We start from the raw sequence: 18,812 nt of genomic DNA on the forward strand, positions 1-18,812 counted from the left end.
GAACGCATATTGATGTTATCACATGAATGAATGTGACATTTTACGTTTTTGGTTTGGTGTATAAGCTGAATGTTTCTGGGTAGTATAGAAAAATTAGATTATGTTGTTGGATATTCTATTCTATCGTGAACTATATAATTGACATGTAAAATTTCATTTCATATCTCCACTGTAGGACATATAGTGTTTTCACATAAAATAAACGAATACAAAGGTTGAAAGAAGAGCTGTAGCACAATCACAATCTTTAAATTCTTAAAAACACATCAAGAGACCAAATAATGCATACAGCAGATAACTAAATAATCACACCGTAAGTGATCATTGAATTGAAAGCATTAAATTGCTCCTTCAACAAAAATACCAGTGTATCCCGGTTCATAACATCAAATATTATTTATCCATAATTTCAGAAAGTGTTAACAAGAATCCCAACTTCAAACAGTACTATGAATACTAACAAAAATTAAACTGCTAAGCATATCAGTTAGTATGAATCAAAACAAAAAACATATCTGCAGTTTAACTAGACATACCAAATACAAGAAATGAACAGAAACCACTTCAGAGCATGACCATTTTTGTTGAATATTTCCAAAAACTTGCATGAAATTAAAAAACAAACTTCCATTTGAGGTAGGAAAAATCATTTTTTCTCAACAGCATTTGCACTTGTACTGGCACTGGCACTAGCCTCTGGATTTTCTAACCCGAAACGACGTTTGAACTTGGCAATCTGTCCCAAACTCTCAGCCATTTGACGCTTAGCACGAAAGTGATAGACTTTACCAACAGGGTGAATCTTTGTCATCATGACATGCAACAACCGACCCGATTGAGTAACATATGATATCCATTGCTTCTGTGGGTGTACTCCTTTCTTCATTTCCTACCAATTTTAAACCCCATTACCACACAAACATTTCATCAAACACTTGAGTAGGCAAAGCCAAAAATATGTAAATTCACATTAGATTGAAAACCCAAAACTAAAAAACCCAGATTTATGATTAACAGAAGAAAAATTTGTAAACTTACTGGTAGCAATGTAGGGTTCAGAGCAAAGAGATTCAATTCAACTACTGAGCTTCGAGGAATCACGCTGCTTCTGAAGCTTTTCGTTCAGATTAAACGGCGCCGTGTAACTCGTTTGGGCTTATGTGGATTATTGACATTTATATTTTCGATTGCTATTTGCACACCACTTGTTTTAAAATATTTTTTTTGAAATATACTTTCAGACTCCAATATTTGTTTCGGATTATGTATGTATTTTAAAAATTAACTTTTAAAATGTAAAAATGTACCTTTTTTTTTTTAATTTCATTTATACAAGTCTTCACTAAAAACAAAATCTACTATAATTGTTTATTGTGAATATATATTTGTATTAATATTGTAACCAAAAAAAGAATAATTGTATAAATATACTTGCATGGTTACTACGCTATTAGTATCAACTTTTGTTGTTTTGAAAACGCAAACTTGAATAGAAGGAACCTGAATTTGATTCGAAGATCGTTTTAGTTCATTGAAAATGGGAAGAGGAAAATTCAAGAGCAAGCCCACTGGTCGCCGCCAGTTTTCTACCCAGGAAGACATTCGTAAGCCCTTCTCCATTTTTTGCTTTCTGGCTTTTCTTTCTTTCATGCTAAATCATTCACTTTTTGTTTCAAAATTTCATTTTTAGTTAAATGTGATGTTTTTCAAAATTTGTTCTAGTAGTATAGTATAATAGAATATTGTGCCTTGTGGATGAAGGTTTTGATAAACAAAAACTTGATTTGCAGTTTATATATATTATCATAAGTGAAAATAACCTAAAATCAGTTTATGAACATGTCATAAGCTGTTTTCATAAGTTCTCTCAAACAATCTCTTAAGTGCTTATGTCAGTAGAGAAGCTCAAATAAGCCAATCCAAACAAACCCTAAAGTTAGGAGGCTGCCAGCTTGGAAATTTCTGAATTTTTTTTGTTTAAATTTAGTTCAAATTACTGTTCATCTTGTGTGGAGTTGATTTGTTGAGTTCTGTACCTTTTTTCTCTGTAGCTACAAAAGTTGAAATAAAAGCGAGTTAGGCCCTTAGAGGAACAAGTGAAATTATATATAATACTATTACTTTTGTGGTGGAGTGGAAAAGCTTACTGCAATATTTTGAGATTGTCATTTTTCTGTATAGATGCATGTGTCATGTTCGTGGGTTTTGAGTAAATATAAGAATAATACTTAAACATCTTGTTTTTGTGATGCAACTTATTAAGAGATGTTAATCATTTCAAAAATGAATTATATTGTGAAGAAGTGGCTTGGATGGTCCAAGTGGTACTGAGAAATCAGACAGGGACTGGACATCAGTTATTTAACCAGTTCTAGGAAGTGACCGTTAGAGTTGTCGATAACATATTGGGAAGAACAGTGGTCTACTACACTACAATGGTATAGTGCCGCTATAGCCACTATTTGACATCACGTTATACTACTAATGTATCGCGGAACAATAGGGATTTGTTCTAATTCCGCTACGACATAGTGTTATACTACCACCACTATAGCCGCTGACGACACTGGTGATAGTAGATCGATCCTCTACACATCTTAGTAGGTTTAGCAAAGGGAAATGTGGGGAAATTATCACATCTTAGTATAATGCATGTTTTTTTTCAACCCTGTGATTGATTTTATTAAGACTATTTCAGTTCAGTGCCTCAATGCTGAGGAAGTTACATATTGGCAATTCAATGTTTGTTGTTCTTATTAATGTAAGGGGATTAATTAAATTATAATCCAATTCTCTAATTTCGAACTTAAAGGACGTAATATTTCTTATTAATGCCATAACCCTTTTGGGCTCTTTTCTTCTCGTAAAGAAAACAAACAGAATAGTGACATTTCTTAATCATAGAAAGAACCACTGGAAACTTATTGTTTCTTTTGACTGTTGCAGTTGCTGGAACCACTAGCCGTCCTCGAACTTTTAGACAGGTTTCCTTCTGCATCCTTTCCTCTTCCCCCTTTTACTCCTCTCCTCAAACATGCATGTGATCACTTACACACAGGATGCTTTTGTTTACATTATCATCTATAGTGACAATTAATTTTTATATGGACATAATAAGTTGTTTTTCATTTTCTTTACACGTTTAACTGTATTTTACATGGTCATTCTCTTCACAACCTTAATAGAAAGAAGCTGAGAATGAAGAGGAGCCCGAGGAAGTATCCGGGGATGAATCTGGAGAAGAGTCTGATCAAGAAACTAAAGTTAGTATCTCACAATATTTGCATTTTTTGAGGAAAACAAAACTTTTTATTTGTTTCTATGGTCTGCTTCTATCAATATGAAATTGACTGTCTTGCTGCTACTTAATTTATACAGAAGAAAAAAGGAACTCAAGGGATTATTGAGATTGAAAATCCTAACTTGGTAAAGCCAAAGAACTTGAAAGCTAGAGATGTTAATGTGAGTTCAACTTGCCATTTTTGGTCATTACATAGTCATTTTCATAGGAGTTTGGAAGAATAATGTTATTTTCGTATGGATGCAGGTTGAAAAGACAACCGAACTTTCAAGGCGTGAAAGGTTTGCTACTTTTAGGTTGATTCTTTAAAAGTGGTTTAACAAATACAATCATGCTCTAAAAGATGACATTTTTTATTTTTTCAAGTGGAAAAGAGCAGAACGTTTTTTCTCATCTTAATTCCTTCTGTTCTCAAATTCCTTCTTGTTTGCAGAGAGGAGATAGAGAAACAGAGAGCTCATGAACGCTATATGAGGCTTCAAGAGCAAGGAAAAACAGATCAATCAAAGAAAGATTTAGGTACTAATTGTCTGTTTTAATTTGCTTCTTCTACATCTTTTTATTTATTTTTTCCCGTACGTTTGACATTATCACATACATAAACTATTGATTGAATGGCACAAAGCATAAGCTGCATGAGTTAAACCAAAATTAACATGCTTTGCTTGGAAAAGTTTTCCTTCAATTATTAATGTTTAATTTCTTTGTTGATGTTGTGCAGAACGATTAGCTCTTATACGTCAGCAAAGGGCAGAAGCTGCTAGAAAGCGAAATGAAGAGAAAGCTGGTAAGTCTAAAATACTGTTTGTGCTGCTTGTTCTATTCAGACATTCAAAAGCATGAAACTGATTTTTAAATAAATATGTTTCAGCCAAAGAGCAGAAGAAGGCTGAAATGGCTGAAACACGCAAGTGAATGTTGTGTGGCCTAATCTTACTCCAATTAGTAGGATGAAAATATATACTTTCACTACTTAAATATTTTGTCCATTAACTTTATAATGGATCTTATTGTGTTACCATACCAAGTTGGTAATATGTAATGCAATTATTCCACCATAATGTGGCTTGAAATCTTATTAAATAAACACTTTTCTTCACATCGAAGCTGGGAACAGTTGATTGTTTTTTCTCTCCTGGATACCCTCTATTTAGCACTTCAATTCTTTTAGGAAAGTAGGGGTATTCTAATTTCTAAAATTGCATTCCCATATTCTTTTTTCAGCACTAATAGTTTTGGCCCTATCGGGATTTGGGAGTAGTATATCTGCCTAACTTTTCCATGTGCTTGTTGCTATTTGCTATTTGCTGTTTTTACAAGTAGCTTCCCTATGGTCATTTTCTGCTTTTTCCCTCCTTGTGTAACCAGTGATGAACACATAATATTACAGGTCTTGCATTGCATTCTAAGTGTTTTTTTAATGGTCAATGTTAGTAATTAATTGTTAGATTAGTTTTTTCTCCTTCAGCCGGGTTTGAACCTAGGACCTCTAACTCATCCCTTATCTCAAACCAGATGAACCCCCCACATTCTAAGTGTTTCTGATTTACCTTACAAAATGACAGCGAGATAAAGTTGTCAAATATAAGATGGAGGAAAAGTACATGAAATAAATAAATGTTAGGGTGGGATGTGCTATAGAAAATTACATCTCGAGTAAATGAACAACTATAGGATTTGTATTGTTGTATGGAATCAAAGATGGATGATAAGCTAGCGACAAAGTAAATCGAGTGTTGCTGAGATTGTAATGTTACATACATGGAATGAATGATTATACAATATGAGATTAGAAATAGAATCATAACTCATAAGAACATATTAAGATATTTTTTGTTGTAGCATGTGCAAAGAATACAGGTGTAGAAGCATCAGTAAGGAAAGTCGATTACATGAGAATAGTTTAAAAGTTTGATTACATTGACATCTGAACAGTCTCATACCCTAAAACGTTTGTCTGATATAGTATCCAACATCTAATCGATGTTTTTAATATAAGCAGTCATCAAATGATTGTAAATCAACTTAAGGGGCATCTATCTATATAGGCCCTAATCTAGTGCCTTGGTGGTTAAGGTATAGAGTGCATAAGCTGTGCTCAAGCTATAACTAACACACTATGGATCCTAAACCTGCTCTCAAAGCCTTGAGTGAAAGTTTTCAGTGACAGTAATCATATGCTTCATGCCTTCACTTCACAAAGCGCATGGAGTTGGATCACTTCTTCATGTGTGAATTTGTCCATGTTCCCCTCTTAGTTAACCATGCCTCTATCACCAATCAAATATATTCATCTCAAAAACAAGCTCAATGTGCTAAGATAGCTAATAGCTCTCTTCATTTCCTCACCCACCTTGAACTTGTGGGGGTGTACAAACTACAAAAGTATGCTTCTTATGATTTAGTTATGTTAGATGTTAGTTACTGCAAACTATTGTAGCAGTCTATGTAACTGCTTTGGTTATTTTGGTTTTTCTCTTCTATATATTTAGTGTCACATATATTCTGTTTGCCATGATTCAGATTAATTAGGATTAGAGAAAGCTGATTTAACATTTCCTCTAAGAAAATTTTAACATGATCGAAACTGAAATTCACTTATTTTTTATGGATCAAACACATATTTAATCCTTTTTTTAAATATCAAGTATTATTAATCGTATTATGTATCTTCATTTCTGCTCAAACAAGCTGCAAAGATCTTTTGTAACAAAAAAAATATACATTGTAACCAAAAAATGTAAAAATTAATTTTAAGAAATTTCATGAAATGGTTCTTTCACAAAAAAAAAAAAAAAAAAAAAAAAATCTAAATGATGTGTTTAAGAACGTGTCTATTTATCACAAAAGTAGTATATCTTTTAGACCATTTCCAATCAACACGGAAAGTGTCTGATTGATATCTTAATCGCAACTACACACACAAGTAGCCTTGTAAAGGTTTGGGATTTTTCAGAAATATTAGTAGGTTTGACCTCATCGTTTTGCCGTCATTTTTTGAACAAGAATTGGTACCACCACAATCAGTGTCACACCCGCAATCAAAGTTAAAAAATGGCCACTTGGATTAGTGTTCACATAACAACTAAAGATATACATCCAACCCTCTGAAGCCTCGATACTTCAAAATGGATGACGTATCGTATTCCCTGCGTATTCTGCACCGATACCTGCTTGATACTTCCCGATACGTATCAGGAGAGTATGCAAAGATTAAATTTTATTTTTTAAAAAACTAATTATCCGATACTTCCCGATACGTCCGATAATTATCCTACACTGATACCTGCCCCAATACTTCCCAATTAATGTTAACTAAAATAACTTAACTCTTGAGAATAGTGCTTCTTTTTTGGATCGATATAGTATAACACTAACAATGTTTCTTTTGGATATAGTATAGCACTTATGGGGCTCTTTTTGGGATATATTATGTATGTAATTGACTAATCATCACTCTCTTAGTCGTCAATATTATTTATATTTATGTTGATGTGCTACGAACCTATGACTGATTTCTTTTGTTTGTTAATATATTGGCTTAATTACACTTTTGGTCCTTGCATTTTGACCTACTCACGAAATTGGTCATACCTCTTTTAAATCGAACAAAATCGTCCCTAAACTATATGTTTTTTGCAGTTTTAGTCCTATCTCCCTATTTTCAACTCCAGAAACGCACATAAATGACAGTTTTAGTCCAACCACCTATGTTCAACCATGAAATAAACAAGGAATAAATCATGTGGGTACAAGGAATCTAATTTGTTTAGCACACAAACCAAGAAAAACCCCTAATTTCTAAGACATGTTTCAGGTATGTAACATGTCTCGGAAATTAGGTTAGTGTTCTGAATAAAGTAGATTCCTTGTACCCACATGTTTTATTCTTTGTTTATTTCATGCTTGAGCATAGGTGGTTGGACTAAAACTGTCATTTCTGTGCGTTTCTGGAGTTGGAAATAGGGAAATAGAATTAAAACTGCAAAAAACATATAGTTTAAGGACGATTTTGTTCGATTTAAAAAAGATATGACCATTATCGTGAGTTGGTCAAAATGATAGGACCAAAAGTGTAATTAAGCCTAATATATTTGCATATTTAAAAAATAGTTATAATTATATTGTACATTTAATTATATATATTTTTTATTAACGTATCCCAGCCGTATCGTATCTTGATTTTTAAATTTTTTTCGTATCGATGCAGTATCGTATCCGTATCGTATCTCGTATCCGGGCCTCAGAGATCCAACTTGTTGCACCTTTGTGGCTTTCGTTTTCTTTTAGTATAGTACAATGTCTTTGTCCACATAGCCATCCAATAAGGACATTACAGAAAGTCAATGTAACCATTTTCTTTCGTCAAGTACCAACTTTGTTGTTATTGGTAGATTTTAATGTACTACTATAGTTTAATTAAATATGCAATACAAGACATTTTCTTATTTTGGACCACAAAATTGTATTCATTCAACAAAATGAGTAAATAATCAATTTCCTCTTTGAAATTGTAAGTTTCATCAATTACCCCCTTGAAATTAACAAAATTTCAATTACCCCCCTGAAATTTCACAACGTTAGTCAATTTACCCCCTCCATCAAATTTTTATGTTAGTGAACATGACGTTTTGCAAATACCTCCCCTGAAGTTTTGCACTTATGTGCAAAATGCCCCCCAAACTTAAAAATTTATATTATTTTTTTCTTAAAAACAAACAATTAATAGTTAAATATTAAAACTAACTATTAATTTTGGAATTTGGGAAAACTACATGCATATATACATCAAAATAGGCTCCAAAATGGGGAAAATATGTATTTTTTAAAGTGACAATAATGGGATGATTTGTGGATCAATATTGGGGGTTTGTGTAGTTTAAATGGTTTGAGCAAATTGTTGAAGGAGTTGGAGGAGTTAAAACACTAAGATGGTGAAGGAGAAAATATAAATTTAAATCTGATTATTAATTTGTTTATAAACCTCTAAAAATAATAATTTGTCTATTAGAAATAACCATTAATTGTCACTTTAAAAATACACATTTTTCCCTATTTTGATGTATATATGTATGTAGTTTTTCCAAACTCCAAAATTAATAGTTAGCTTTAATATTTAACTATTAATTGTTTGTTTTTAAGAAAAAAATAATATAAATTTTTAAATTTGGGGGGCATTTTGCACATAAGTGCAAAATTTCAGGGGGTATTTGCAAAACGTCATGTTCACTAACAGAAAAATTTGACGGAGAGGGTAAATTAACTAACGTTGTGAAATTTCAGGGGGATAATTGAAGTTTTGTTAATTTCAGAGGGGTAATTGATGAAACTTACAATTTCATGGGAGAAATTGACTATTTACTCAAATAAAAATAGTAGAAGTAGAGAGAAATGAACTCCTAAAACATATAAATTTTACACCACACCAATAATAGAAGGTAACATATTTCAACGTCCAAAGTGGACGTCAATGCATGCGCTTTTGTTTTTCTTTCTTTGTTTCTTTTTCTATGTATTTCAAAATATGTGTACGGTGTATAAATAAAAAGGATAGAAAGATAGAGATTAAAGTATACGGTGTCATACATCGTGTCCCAATCATTATATTTAAATAACACTAATCTAATGTTTGATATATGAGTCAAATATTTGCTCAAAAAAAAAAAAGATATATGAGTCAAATATTTCAAGGCAAACATTAGTTCTACAAACAAAAACTATGTGTCCTACATAAATTAATCTTCTCTCATTAAGCCTTTGAGTTCTTCTAATCTGTCATCGACTTAGAAGAACATGTATAAGCCTAAATCACATGTTTGTCGATTTTGACTAGCATGTACTTTATTTTTAGGTGTAATAAAATAGTGTGTGAAATTGCAAATTAATTGCAAACCAAGTCTGTCCTCTATTGATATCCGACTAAAATGTATTAAATTAGTAACGTCAAAGATGTATTTCAAGTTTCAACTCAAGTGATATTAGTGATGCATTTGATAAAAGATGATTTAGACATGAAGACAAATCTGATATATTTTGCAATTTTAGATCATCATTAGAGAATTGTGATAATGTAAAGTACAATTATGTTGTTATGAACTTATGACCCTACAATTTCAAGATTATGTTGTTATGACCCTACAATTTCAAGAACTAATAAATTGAACATTTACTCATAATACACTAAAGAAGTCATAATCCTTAGCAACGTGAGTGTTCTTAAGGATTATATAATCTCTTCCCCCTCTACTTGGAGTACTCATCCCACATCTTTCTTCAAAACATTGAAGCATCGGACAGGTTGATAACAAATGGGGTGTAGGAGCTATAATTAGAGACTCGTAAGGTTTTGTCGTGATACTAATATTGTTGAAGCTCTTGAATTTCGATTGGCAATTCAATTTGCTCACGATATGAGTTTTCGCAATATTGTGGTGGAGGGTGGTTCAACCTGGTCTATGATTTTGAAGTTGTATATTGATGATAATTCTTATTTAGGCTTAGTGACTAAATGATTGTGAAAGCCCTAATTTTTTTTTTTGGGGACAAAAAGGAGCCCTAGTTGTTGTTTTCTTCATTTTTAGTGTCTCGTGTGAGAAGAGCTGATAATATAGTTACTCATTCTCTAACTATGTTTGCTTTAGTTTCATTTAATTATGTTTGAATCAAGAAAATCCATCTTTAGATGCAGCCGATTTGGTTCACGTTTAAATGTAAAAATAAATAAATTGCGATCCTTTGCTTATAGAAAAAGGGAATTCATTGTTTCTTTGTGTTTTGTCTTGTACAATTTATGTCTTGTTTCTTTGCGTTTTGTCTTGTACAAAACTTGATGTCTCATTGGCATCTACTTCGGTTGCCGCTCCAACTTTTTCTAATGCAAAAGCCTGTCTAAACAACTATGCAATTGTTGAAGCTTTGAATTTCACAAATTAATTCCAACTCTTTTTTCTTAATTAGGTGCATTCCTCGTTGACAGTTGTGCATAATAGGAACATTTGATACCAACTAACTTATTCGTAATTTTTGACACCAACTTATTGTACGTATTAGGAATAGGATATATATGTACGAGGTTGATGATGATGTTAATAATAAGAATTGAGTTTAATTTATATATACGGTGTCAATGTATAAAAATTCTATACATATATTCTAATTAATAAGGTACGATGGATATGCGTTTTGAATTTATTAAAGGATGTGACAACACATTATTTGATTCATGTGTACGACTTTTATATATTGATAATATATAATATAATCATTGTTTAATTACTTTATTATCACCATGATCATTTGGGACGGCAAGCTACGTGGTCAATTGTCCAATTGTACATTATTTTATTTTGTCGTATGGTACAAAGAGGACAAGAAAATTTTATATTCCATCCTAGAAAATGAGAGTGAAATTAATGTCTCTTGTTAATTTCACCATGTGTGAAAATATCTCTTTGTAATACCGAAAAGGGTACTATATGCTGATGCAAACTAAAACAAATCATTGTTTAAGTAGTCGTTGATTGCTTCCAAGTTCCAACACTTAAAAAGTCTTTTATCTTATAGCTTTTTTCTTTTGAATGTTTTATAAAATGTATGAGGGAAGAAATCAGAATTAAAAATGTTAAGAGCCATTTCTAGTTGGAATATATAAATTATCATTGATATTGAATGATTATGTTAGTGGACATATAGTTGCAATATTTTTTTATTTTTTGAGTTAATACCCATTCTAATTCTAATAGTTGAAAATTGATTGTAAAAGGCATTGACTTAGTAAAATGCATTAGTTATAGCATACCATATCTTAAACGCGTCTGCTCTAAAATTTTCAGTTTATTTAGTTTTTTTATTTTTTCTTGAAAAGGTTGCTCTGTTTCTTTCCTTGTTAAAAGATTATACACTATGCATGGTTTCTCTTTAACAATTCAATTCAATATTTGAAAAGTCTTTTGATTCTTGTTTTAATTCAATATCAATTCAATACACTTTGAGTCTTGATTCAATTCAATATCAGAACAAGTGTTTTGTGTAATGGAAGAACAACATAAAGTGTTTCCTCTTCTTCTGCTGCTTCTTTTCCAAGTTTTGCATGTTGCATCACAGACAGACCGTGGAGATTGTAAGTTGTTACTAAGTTCAATTCAACTTTTGTCATGTTTTCTGTGTTTGGAGATTGATATATTCATCACATTTATTGTTTATATCTTATCATATCTCAACAATAAAGAAAGGAAATATTGTGCTTTTCCAGCCCCTGTACTTCTTAGTATAGTAGTCGGACGATATCTAGGATGGAGAAGTGTCTCATATGATCTACGGGGGACCAAAGTTGATGATACTTTTATTCCTCCTCGTGACAGAGAAGGTGATCCAATTAATGTTTTAATCGGCGCCAGTTCAGCAAAAAACAAGAAAAATAAATATTAGCGCCTCAAAACTCAACTCAGTTTATGTTCATTTTCTACGGATAAAGTCCGTGTCTCAATCTTAAGACGTGGAGGACCTTCAACTTCTACTTATAAAACGTGGAGGCGTTGATTGTCATCGGAATTTTGAGCGATTTTCTAGCATCAGTCCATCATAGATCACATGAGACACTCTTGCACCCTAAGTTTGGGAAGTCTTTGTGGATTGAAGATATATTCTGCCATTAAAATTCAAAAATAGAACTTTGTTTGCTAGCAAAGTTTTAGAAGTTAATTTATTTATATCATTGACTATGTACAGACCTATAGTTTTTATACTAGAATCTTCTATGTTGCTAATAATGTTCATTAGGAAATGCTTAGGGGTGAGAGAAATGGATTGTTAGTTTGTTTATTGTGTTTCGCGCAGCACTTCATTAGGCGGTTTGACATGGCTGAATTAATCATTAAAAAGTTAAAAGCAGGTTTTACTAAAATAGATGAACATCATCTCTTGTAATAGGTTTTGTTTTTGTTACTTACATATTTATTTTCTTGAAATATCATCATGAATCGAGAGTTTAGTCTCTTTATGACAAAAAAAGTTTCCTAATAGAAGTTGTTATTCTGCAGTTACTGCTCTTTCTTCTCTCACACAATCCTGGAACAACAGACCATCAAATTGGGTGGGGTCTGATCCTTGTGGCAGTAATTGGGCTGGAATTGGTTGTGACAATTCAAGAATTACCGAATTGTTAGATCTTCGTTCTATTCAAATTTGTTTCTTACTTTCTATTTTTGTTTTTGTAAAAAAATGAATGAATATGAAAAGAGTGTTATTTTTTTCTTCAGGAAACTACTTGGCTTGAGTTTGGAGGGTCAGCTATCTTCAGCAATCCAATCCTTATCTGAACTTGAAACATTGTACATTTTCTGCTTCTCGTTTGAATTAATGTGTCCATGTTAGGCTGAAATTCTTCTTCTAACCCTAACATGTTTAAATGTTTCTCAACTGAATATTTGTTAAAAAAGATTTTAAAATGAATAAATGTATGTACAAGGTTTTTAAAAAATGTATGCGACAATGTTCAGTTGTAGCTAAATCATTTCCTTTAACTGGATTCATCCTTAGGTAGGACATTTTATTTTCATTACTGGTCTAATAAACATGTTGTTTTTGTTCATACAGGGATCTTTCATCCAACACGGGCATGACAGGAACAATTCCACGTGAAATTGGGAATTTGAAAAACCTCAATTCCCTGTAAGTAAGGAAATTTATTTCCTAATAATAATAAATAAATTTTAAAACAAACTGAATTTCTTTAGTGCATTACTGCTATCTAAAGTTTAGCATGCTTTTTGATATGTTTTCTTGTAACTCGTTTTCCAGGGCATTGGTTGGTTGTGGTTTCTCTGGCCCTATTCCAGATTCAATAGGATCATTAAAGAAGCTGACCTTTTTGTAAGGATTCCATCTTACTAATAATTCTGATTCTACATTGCAAACATCCCGATGTTATCATACTTAATCTTGAAGCTCAATGTTTTATTTTTATCATTCAAATAACACATGATAGAGTATTTTATTTTTATCTTTGGACTAATATATAATATATGATATATTAAGCAAGCATTTTCTAAAGTTCATTTACAGCATAACACATAGATGATTAAGAATCACTTGTTAAATTATTGCTTTTGACACAGAGCACTGAATTCGAATAATTTCACTGGAAATATTCCGCACTCTCTTGGCAATCTATCCAACCTTGATTGGTTAGATCTTGATCAAAACCAGCTGGAAGGGCCTATTCCTGTCTCTAATGATCAAGGGCAACCAGGTCTTGACATGCTCCTGAAGGCCCAGCACTTGTATGTCTACTCCCATTTTCAATTTCTATACTAACATTTCATTGAATGATCTAATACTATGTCTACTTGTTTGCAGTCATTTTGGGAACAATAAACTCTCAGGTCCAATACCACAGAAACTTTTTAACTCCAGCATGAAACTAAAACATGTGTAAGTTTCATAAATCTTGGACTATTTCTTTTCTGAAGTTAAGAGACCTGTTCTCGTCTCACAAAGTCAAACAGACTAAGTTTCCTAAAAACGTCTAACCTTACTTATAAAGTGACTTGTAGCAATTTAAAAAGTTTTTTCATAAGAATATATGATGAAAAAAAATATTAGAAGAATCTCATCATTACTATGAGCTTTTTAAACATTAGCTACTCGTATAAGTTGAAATTAGCGTCTGTATGTCTACTTTTTCAAAACATTCTATTTAACTTTTTCATAAACCCTATAAACTTATAAGGACTGTTTCATAAATGAAACCATTGAATTATTTTTATAGACTTCCTTTTAATCCTCCCTTATATTATTTTTGGCAGGCTTTTCGACCACAATCAACTAACAGGCAGTATTCCTAGCACCCTAAGTAGCCTTGGGAGCACAGTGGAAGTTGTGTAAGTATATGGTGGCTAGTGGCAAAGTGAATTTATGAATTTCAATGGCTGAACTGAATATTTTCTCTTGTATACAGGCGCTTTGACAAGAATCAATTAAGCGGGAGAGTGCCTTCCAGCTTGAACAATCTCAAAAAACTTACCGAGATGTAAGAGAATCAAAGAAATGTGACTTGTTAAGCTTCATATTTATCACTAACTGTTTCCATAAAGAATCAGTTTTACTGAAAGAAGGCATTGAATATGTTTTTGCAGATCTTTATCTCACAATGAACTGAATGGCTCTCTGCCGGATTTTACTGGAATGAATAGTCTCATTTCTGTGTAAGTAGAATGATAGGCATATTTTGCGATACTTTATTTATTGCATTGAGATTATAGGAGATCAAATACTCAATTACAATCATATAATCTAGTTACAATGATTTTAATTTGCATGTTTTTATGACGTAACTATCTGCAGGGATCTGAGCGACAATAACTTTGATTCTTCTCTTGTTCCTTCATGGGTTTTTAATTCTAGTCTGCCAAATCTGAACACAGTGTATGTTGCTCCATCTTTCTCACATTAGACCTGTTTCTATTTACCTTTTTGTTATCTTTAAATAAGTTTTGTTTTTTCATTTCAAGAAATCAAGTACTATATGTATAAGAGCTTAAAAAAAATTGGGTTCGTCTTGCTATTTTGATAAGTATTGAACCACAAGTTTAAGTTCTAATTATATCAAATATCTAGAAGATATACTACATCAAAAATGCAGAATAGCAATGCACTATGAACACTCTTTTTAAGACACCTTCATTATCAAGAAAAATCCATGAAAATTCTATTAAGAAAGTATTTGGAAAACTTAAATAGAGCTCATTTAAATTTATCTTATCGTATATGCAGTTAAGTAGTTTTATATTTTGAACTTATTTTGATGAAAATCTGGTTATGCATAAAGAAAACCTCTCATTCTATACTGTTTTTTTAAGACCTCTCATTATATACTAACTCTTTAAATAATCTTAAACAAGAAGAAATACCGGCAAAATATTATGAGATACAGAATAAACGATGGTTATGAATGTAATGTGAATTTACTGAAATGTGCTAACAGAATACTGAAGGACAACAAGCTTAGTGGCACATTAAATCTCAGCAGTGGCTACCGAAGTAGTCTGCAACTCATTGATTTGCAGAATAATGGTATTACCGACCTCGTGATGGGAAACCAAAAGTTGAATTTTGACTTGAGGTAAGCTTCATTATATATGATATCATTTATTTCTACAGGTATTTGCATGGACTCAAACGACTGGAAACTAGATTTTCTTCTAAGAAAGTTATCTAATGATTTTGCAGACTGGGTCAAAACAGAATTTGTCTTGAAAATGGAGTTTCTGAAGAGAGTTATTGCAAAGTCCCACAAACCATTCCCCCATATTCAACACCATCAAATGGTTGCTCACCTCCTTCATGCAGTAACGATCAGATCGCCAGCCCAAACTGTAAATGTGCATTTCCCTATAGTGGAAATCTAACATCCAGAGCTTCTAGTTTCTCAAATTTTAGTGACACAAGTTACTACAAGGAAATTGAACAGACTATGATGGATTTTTATCGGAAACAAAACATTCCAGTAGATTCAGTTTCTCTTAGTAATCCTTTCAAGGATTCATCCACCGATAATTTTCAGTTGACTCTTAATATCTTCCCATCTCAAACCGATCGTTTCAATGCAACCGGGGTTTCAACTGCTGCTTTTGCGCTTAGCAACCAACTTTACAAGCCTCCAGAATTTTTCACACCCTACGCCTTCATTGGTGTTAACTATAAACATTTAGGAGGTGATTTACACCATTTCATTATGAACTACAAATGCTGAATTATTTGTTTGATCTGTCTTCTTTCTCTTCTCTGACTCTGTCATTTTTATGTCACTTAGGAGAATCTAAAGGATCAAAGTCATCACATACTGGGGTTATAGTTGGTGCAGTAGTTGCTGTATTGGTCCTTCTTGTACTGGCGATCCTTATAGGGATATACGCCATTCGCCAAAAAAGAGCAAGGTCTTCCGAGTCAAACCCTTTTGGTAAGAAATGATTACCCCAAGATTGGCCTAATTTGTACTATCAGCAAGGAACTTTTCTACTAGTTTTTTTTATTGATTCAATTGTCATGTTAAATGCAGTAAACTGGGAACAGAACAATAATAGTGGAGCTGCTCCGCAGTTGAAAGGAGCACGATGGTTTTCGTTTGATGAGATGAGGAAATACACCAACAATTTTGCAGAAGCCAACACTATTGGATCAGGCGGCTATGGACAGGTTTTTATTAATTTAATCACATGACTACCCTTCTCATTTTTCTATTTCATAACACCGTATTTCCTTAACGTTCCTAAGGACATATTTGGACCGGTGGAATGAGATGAAAAGAGCTTATCTTTAAATTGGTGGTATCTTATCCGTCAAATTCCACCACTTACCTTCGCTTTTATCCATTCTTATGTCTTTTCATATTTAGAGAATTTCATTGCTAGCATTTATGATAGAATCATCCACCACGCGTATTTTCCCCAAATTATTCTCTTAATATTTAGTGCAAAATCTTATTAGCCCTCCTCACTTACAAGGTTTACCAAGGTGCTCTTCCCACTGGGGAATTGGTTGCAATCAAAAGAGCCGGAAAAGAATCTATGCAGGGCGCTGTTGAGTTTAAAACTGAGATTGAACTTCTATCAAGGGTCCATCATAAGAATCTTGTTAGTCTTGTTGGCTTCTGTTACGAGAAAGGTGAACAAATGCTGGTCTATGAGTACGTTCCAAATGGCACTTTATTGGATAGTCTTTCAGGTACTTCAATTCCTTCAAAACACTCTGCATGCACCATATTGTATCTTAAGACTCAAACATATAGCCATTTTATTGTATATCACAGCACGATTGGTCTTAGTATTTAAAAATGCGTTGGACTTTGTCACCGCAGGAAAATCTGGGATATGGATGGATTGGATAAGGAGGCTCAAAGTTACATTGGGTGCCGCCAGGGGTCTGACCTATCTACATGAACTTGCTGACCCACCAATCATACACAGAGACATAAAATCAAGCAATATCCTACTTGATAATCACCTCATTGCAAAAGTTGCTGATTTTGGTCTCTCCAAACTTCTTGTTGATAGTGAAAGGGGCCATGTTACTACTCAAGTCAAAGGAACAATGGTTTGTATAATATGTTTTTCAGTTTTACCTACAAAACTATATACACATGAAATCAGCTTTTTCTATTGCAGCTATACAATCAAACTAGTTTCTCTAAGAAAAAAAATAACTAGTCTTCGGGATACTTACAGTCGAACTTAATATTTACCTCTCTCTAAGTTGGTTGGGAACTACTTATAGATTATAAATACTCTTTAAAGTTGTAGAAGAAAGTTTCTCTTTTATGAAGCTGAAATTGAATCATAAAATTTTGTTATTTTTGCTAGTGATAGCTAATGAAAATGTGTTTTCTTTTCAATCTATGAAGGGATACTTGGATCCAGAATATTACATGACCCAGCAATTGACTGAAAAGAGTGATGTATATAGCTTTGGAGTGCTAATGCTGGAACTAGCAACATCAAGAAAGCCAATAGAGCAAGGAAAATATATTGTAAGAGAGGTAATGAGGGTAATGGATACATCAAAGGAGTTATACAATCTTCATTCCATTCTAGATCAAAGTCTACTCAAAGGGACAAGACCAAAAGGTTTAGAAAGGTATGTTGAGTTGGCATTGAGGTGTGTCAAAGAATATGCAGCTGAGAGGCCTTCAATGGCCGAGGTTGCAAAAGAGATTGAGAGTATAATCGAGCTTGTTGGAGTGAATCCAAATTCTGAATCAGCTTCAACAACAGAAAATTATGAGGAAGCGGGTGCGGGGGATGGTAAACATCCTTATGCTAATGAGGAAGAATTTGAATATAGTGGAATCTTTCCAACAATAAGGGTAGAACCTCAATGAGTTTTGGCATTTTTCTTGTGTTTCTTTTTTCTCTTCGGATGAATTCATTGAGGTCTTGGTGTGTCAATTTTGGATTCATTCAGTGTAAAAAATGACGAGGTTTCAACCAAAATATTGATTGGTTTTCATAGCATGGAAAGTGTATTGTTAACATTAACAATGGCTTTGCCTGAAGGGAAGAAGGAAAATGGATTCCAGATTGTAATTTGTACTCTAGTCATGAACATATTCTTGTGAATTTTTTAATTGTTTGTAATATAGTTGAATTTGAAGATTGAATTTTCAAAAGACAGCATGTCTGTTTATTTTCTTTCTTCATAAGCAAGCAACTCTTGCTAGTTAGTATACTCAAGATAATTGAGTGAGGACCCCATTCAACTGTAAACCAATCAATAAATAATTTTACTCATAACAAATCATGAACATGATGATATATCAATTATTCAATTTAACTTTACAAACTAGAGCCAGATCTATTTAAAAGAGGTTGCTTTAATGGAAGAGAATTAATAGAAAAACCAATGATTCAAGAATGCAGCAAAATAACTTGTGTCATTGTTTAAGTAGGACTTGAAAATTTTAAGTTTGGCACATGACACCAAGGACATGGTACTACAAACATAAATCATAAACATG

General features: G+C 32.6%; 2 protein-coding genes and 1 long non-coding RNA gene across 3 annotated transcripts; 2 read left to right on the top strand and 1 right to left on the bottom strand.

Moving 5' to 3' along the window:
• Positions 1-299: 299 nt before the first annotated feature.
• LOC120578121 (uncharacterized) lies at positions 300-1,206 on the bottom strand. Its single transcript, XR_005644052.1, has 2 exons — positions 1,039-1,206; positions 300-889 (listed from the first exon to the last, which is right to left on the bottom strand). It is a non-coding gene; the product is annotated as an uncharacterized lncRNA (long non-coding RNA).
• A 246-nt stretch (positions 1,207-1,452) lies between these two features.
• On the top strand, positions 1,453-4,403 carry LOC11441279 (28 kDa heat- and acid-stable phosphoprotein). The gene is made up of 8 exons (XM_003593632.4): positions 1,453-1,604; positions 2,947-2,984; positions 3,186-3,263; positions 3,379-3,462; positions 3,548-3,582; positions 3,735-3,820; positions 4,023-4,088; positions 4,173-4,403. The coding sequence occupies exons 1-8, from the start codon at positions 1,538-1,540 to the stop codon at positions 4,214-4,216; spliced, it is 498 nt and encodes a 165-aa protein (XP_003593680.1). The 5' UTR covers positions 1,453-1,537; the 3' UTR covers positions 4,217-4,403.
• A 6,375-nt stretch (positions 4,404-10,778) lies between these two features.
• LOC11440804 (leucine-rich repeat receptor protein kinase HPCA1) lies at positions 10,779-18,492 on the top strand. The gene is made up of 18 exons (XM_003593633.4): positions 10,779-11,420; positions 12,340-12,460; positions 12,559-12,630; positions 12,896-12,970; positions 13,100-13,171; positions 13,417-13,581; positions 13,658-13,732; positions 14,107-14,181; positions 14,259-14,330; positions 14,437-14,505; positions 14,645-14,725; positions 15,285-15,422; positions 15,530-16,014; positions 16,113-16,259; positions 16,359-16,495; positions 16,804-17,023; positions 17,157-17,392; positions 17,700-18,492. Exons 1-18 carry the CDS (start codon positions 11,333-11,335, stop codon positions 18,174-18,176), a joined length of 2,805 nt encoding a protein of 934 aa, XP_003593681.1. The 5' UTR covers positions 10,779-11,332; the 3' UTR covers positions 18,177-18,492.
• Positions 18,493-18,812: the final 320 nt, after the last annotated feature.

The sequence above is a fragment of the Medicago truncatula genome, chromosome 2 (assembly GCF_003473485.1).
Source record: "Medicago truncatula cultivar Jemalong A17 chromosome 2, MtrunA17r5.0-ANR, whole genome shotgun sequence".
In the NCBI taxonomy this organism is placed as follows: Eukaryota; Viridiplantae; Streptophyta; class Magnoliopsida; order Fabales; family Fabaceae; genus Medicago; species Medicago truncatula.

Coding starts and splice junctions, on each gene's coding strand:
- LOC11441279 (XM_003593632.4), top strand. CDS start 1,538: ATGGGAAGAGGAAAATTCAAGAGCAAGCCCACTGGTCGCCGCCAGTTT. Junction 3,264..3,378: donor AGTCTGATCAAGAAACTAAA/GTTAGTATCTCA, acceptor TAATTTATACAG/AAGAAAAAAGGAACTCAAGG. Junction 3,463..3,547: donor TGAAAGCTAGAGATGTTAAT/GTGAGTTCAACT, acceptor GTATGGATGCAG/GTTGAAAAGACAACCGAACT.
- LOC11440804 (XM_003593633.4), top strand. CDS start 11,333: ATGGAAGAACAACATAAAGTGTTTCCTCTTCTTCTGCTGCTTCTTTTC. Junction 12,461..12,558: donor AATTCAAGAATTACCGAATT/GTTAGATCTTCG, acceptor TTTTTTCTTCAG/GAAACTACTTGGCTTGAGTT. Junction 14,506..14,644: donor ATGAATAGTCTCATTTCTGT/GTAAGTAGAATG, acceptor AACTATCTGCAG/GGATCTGAGCGACAATAACT.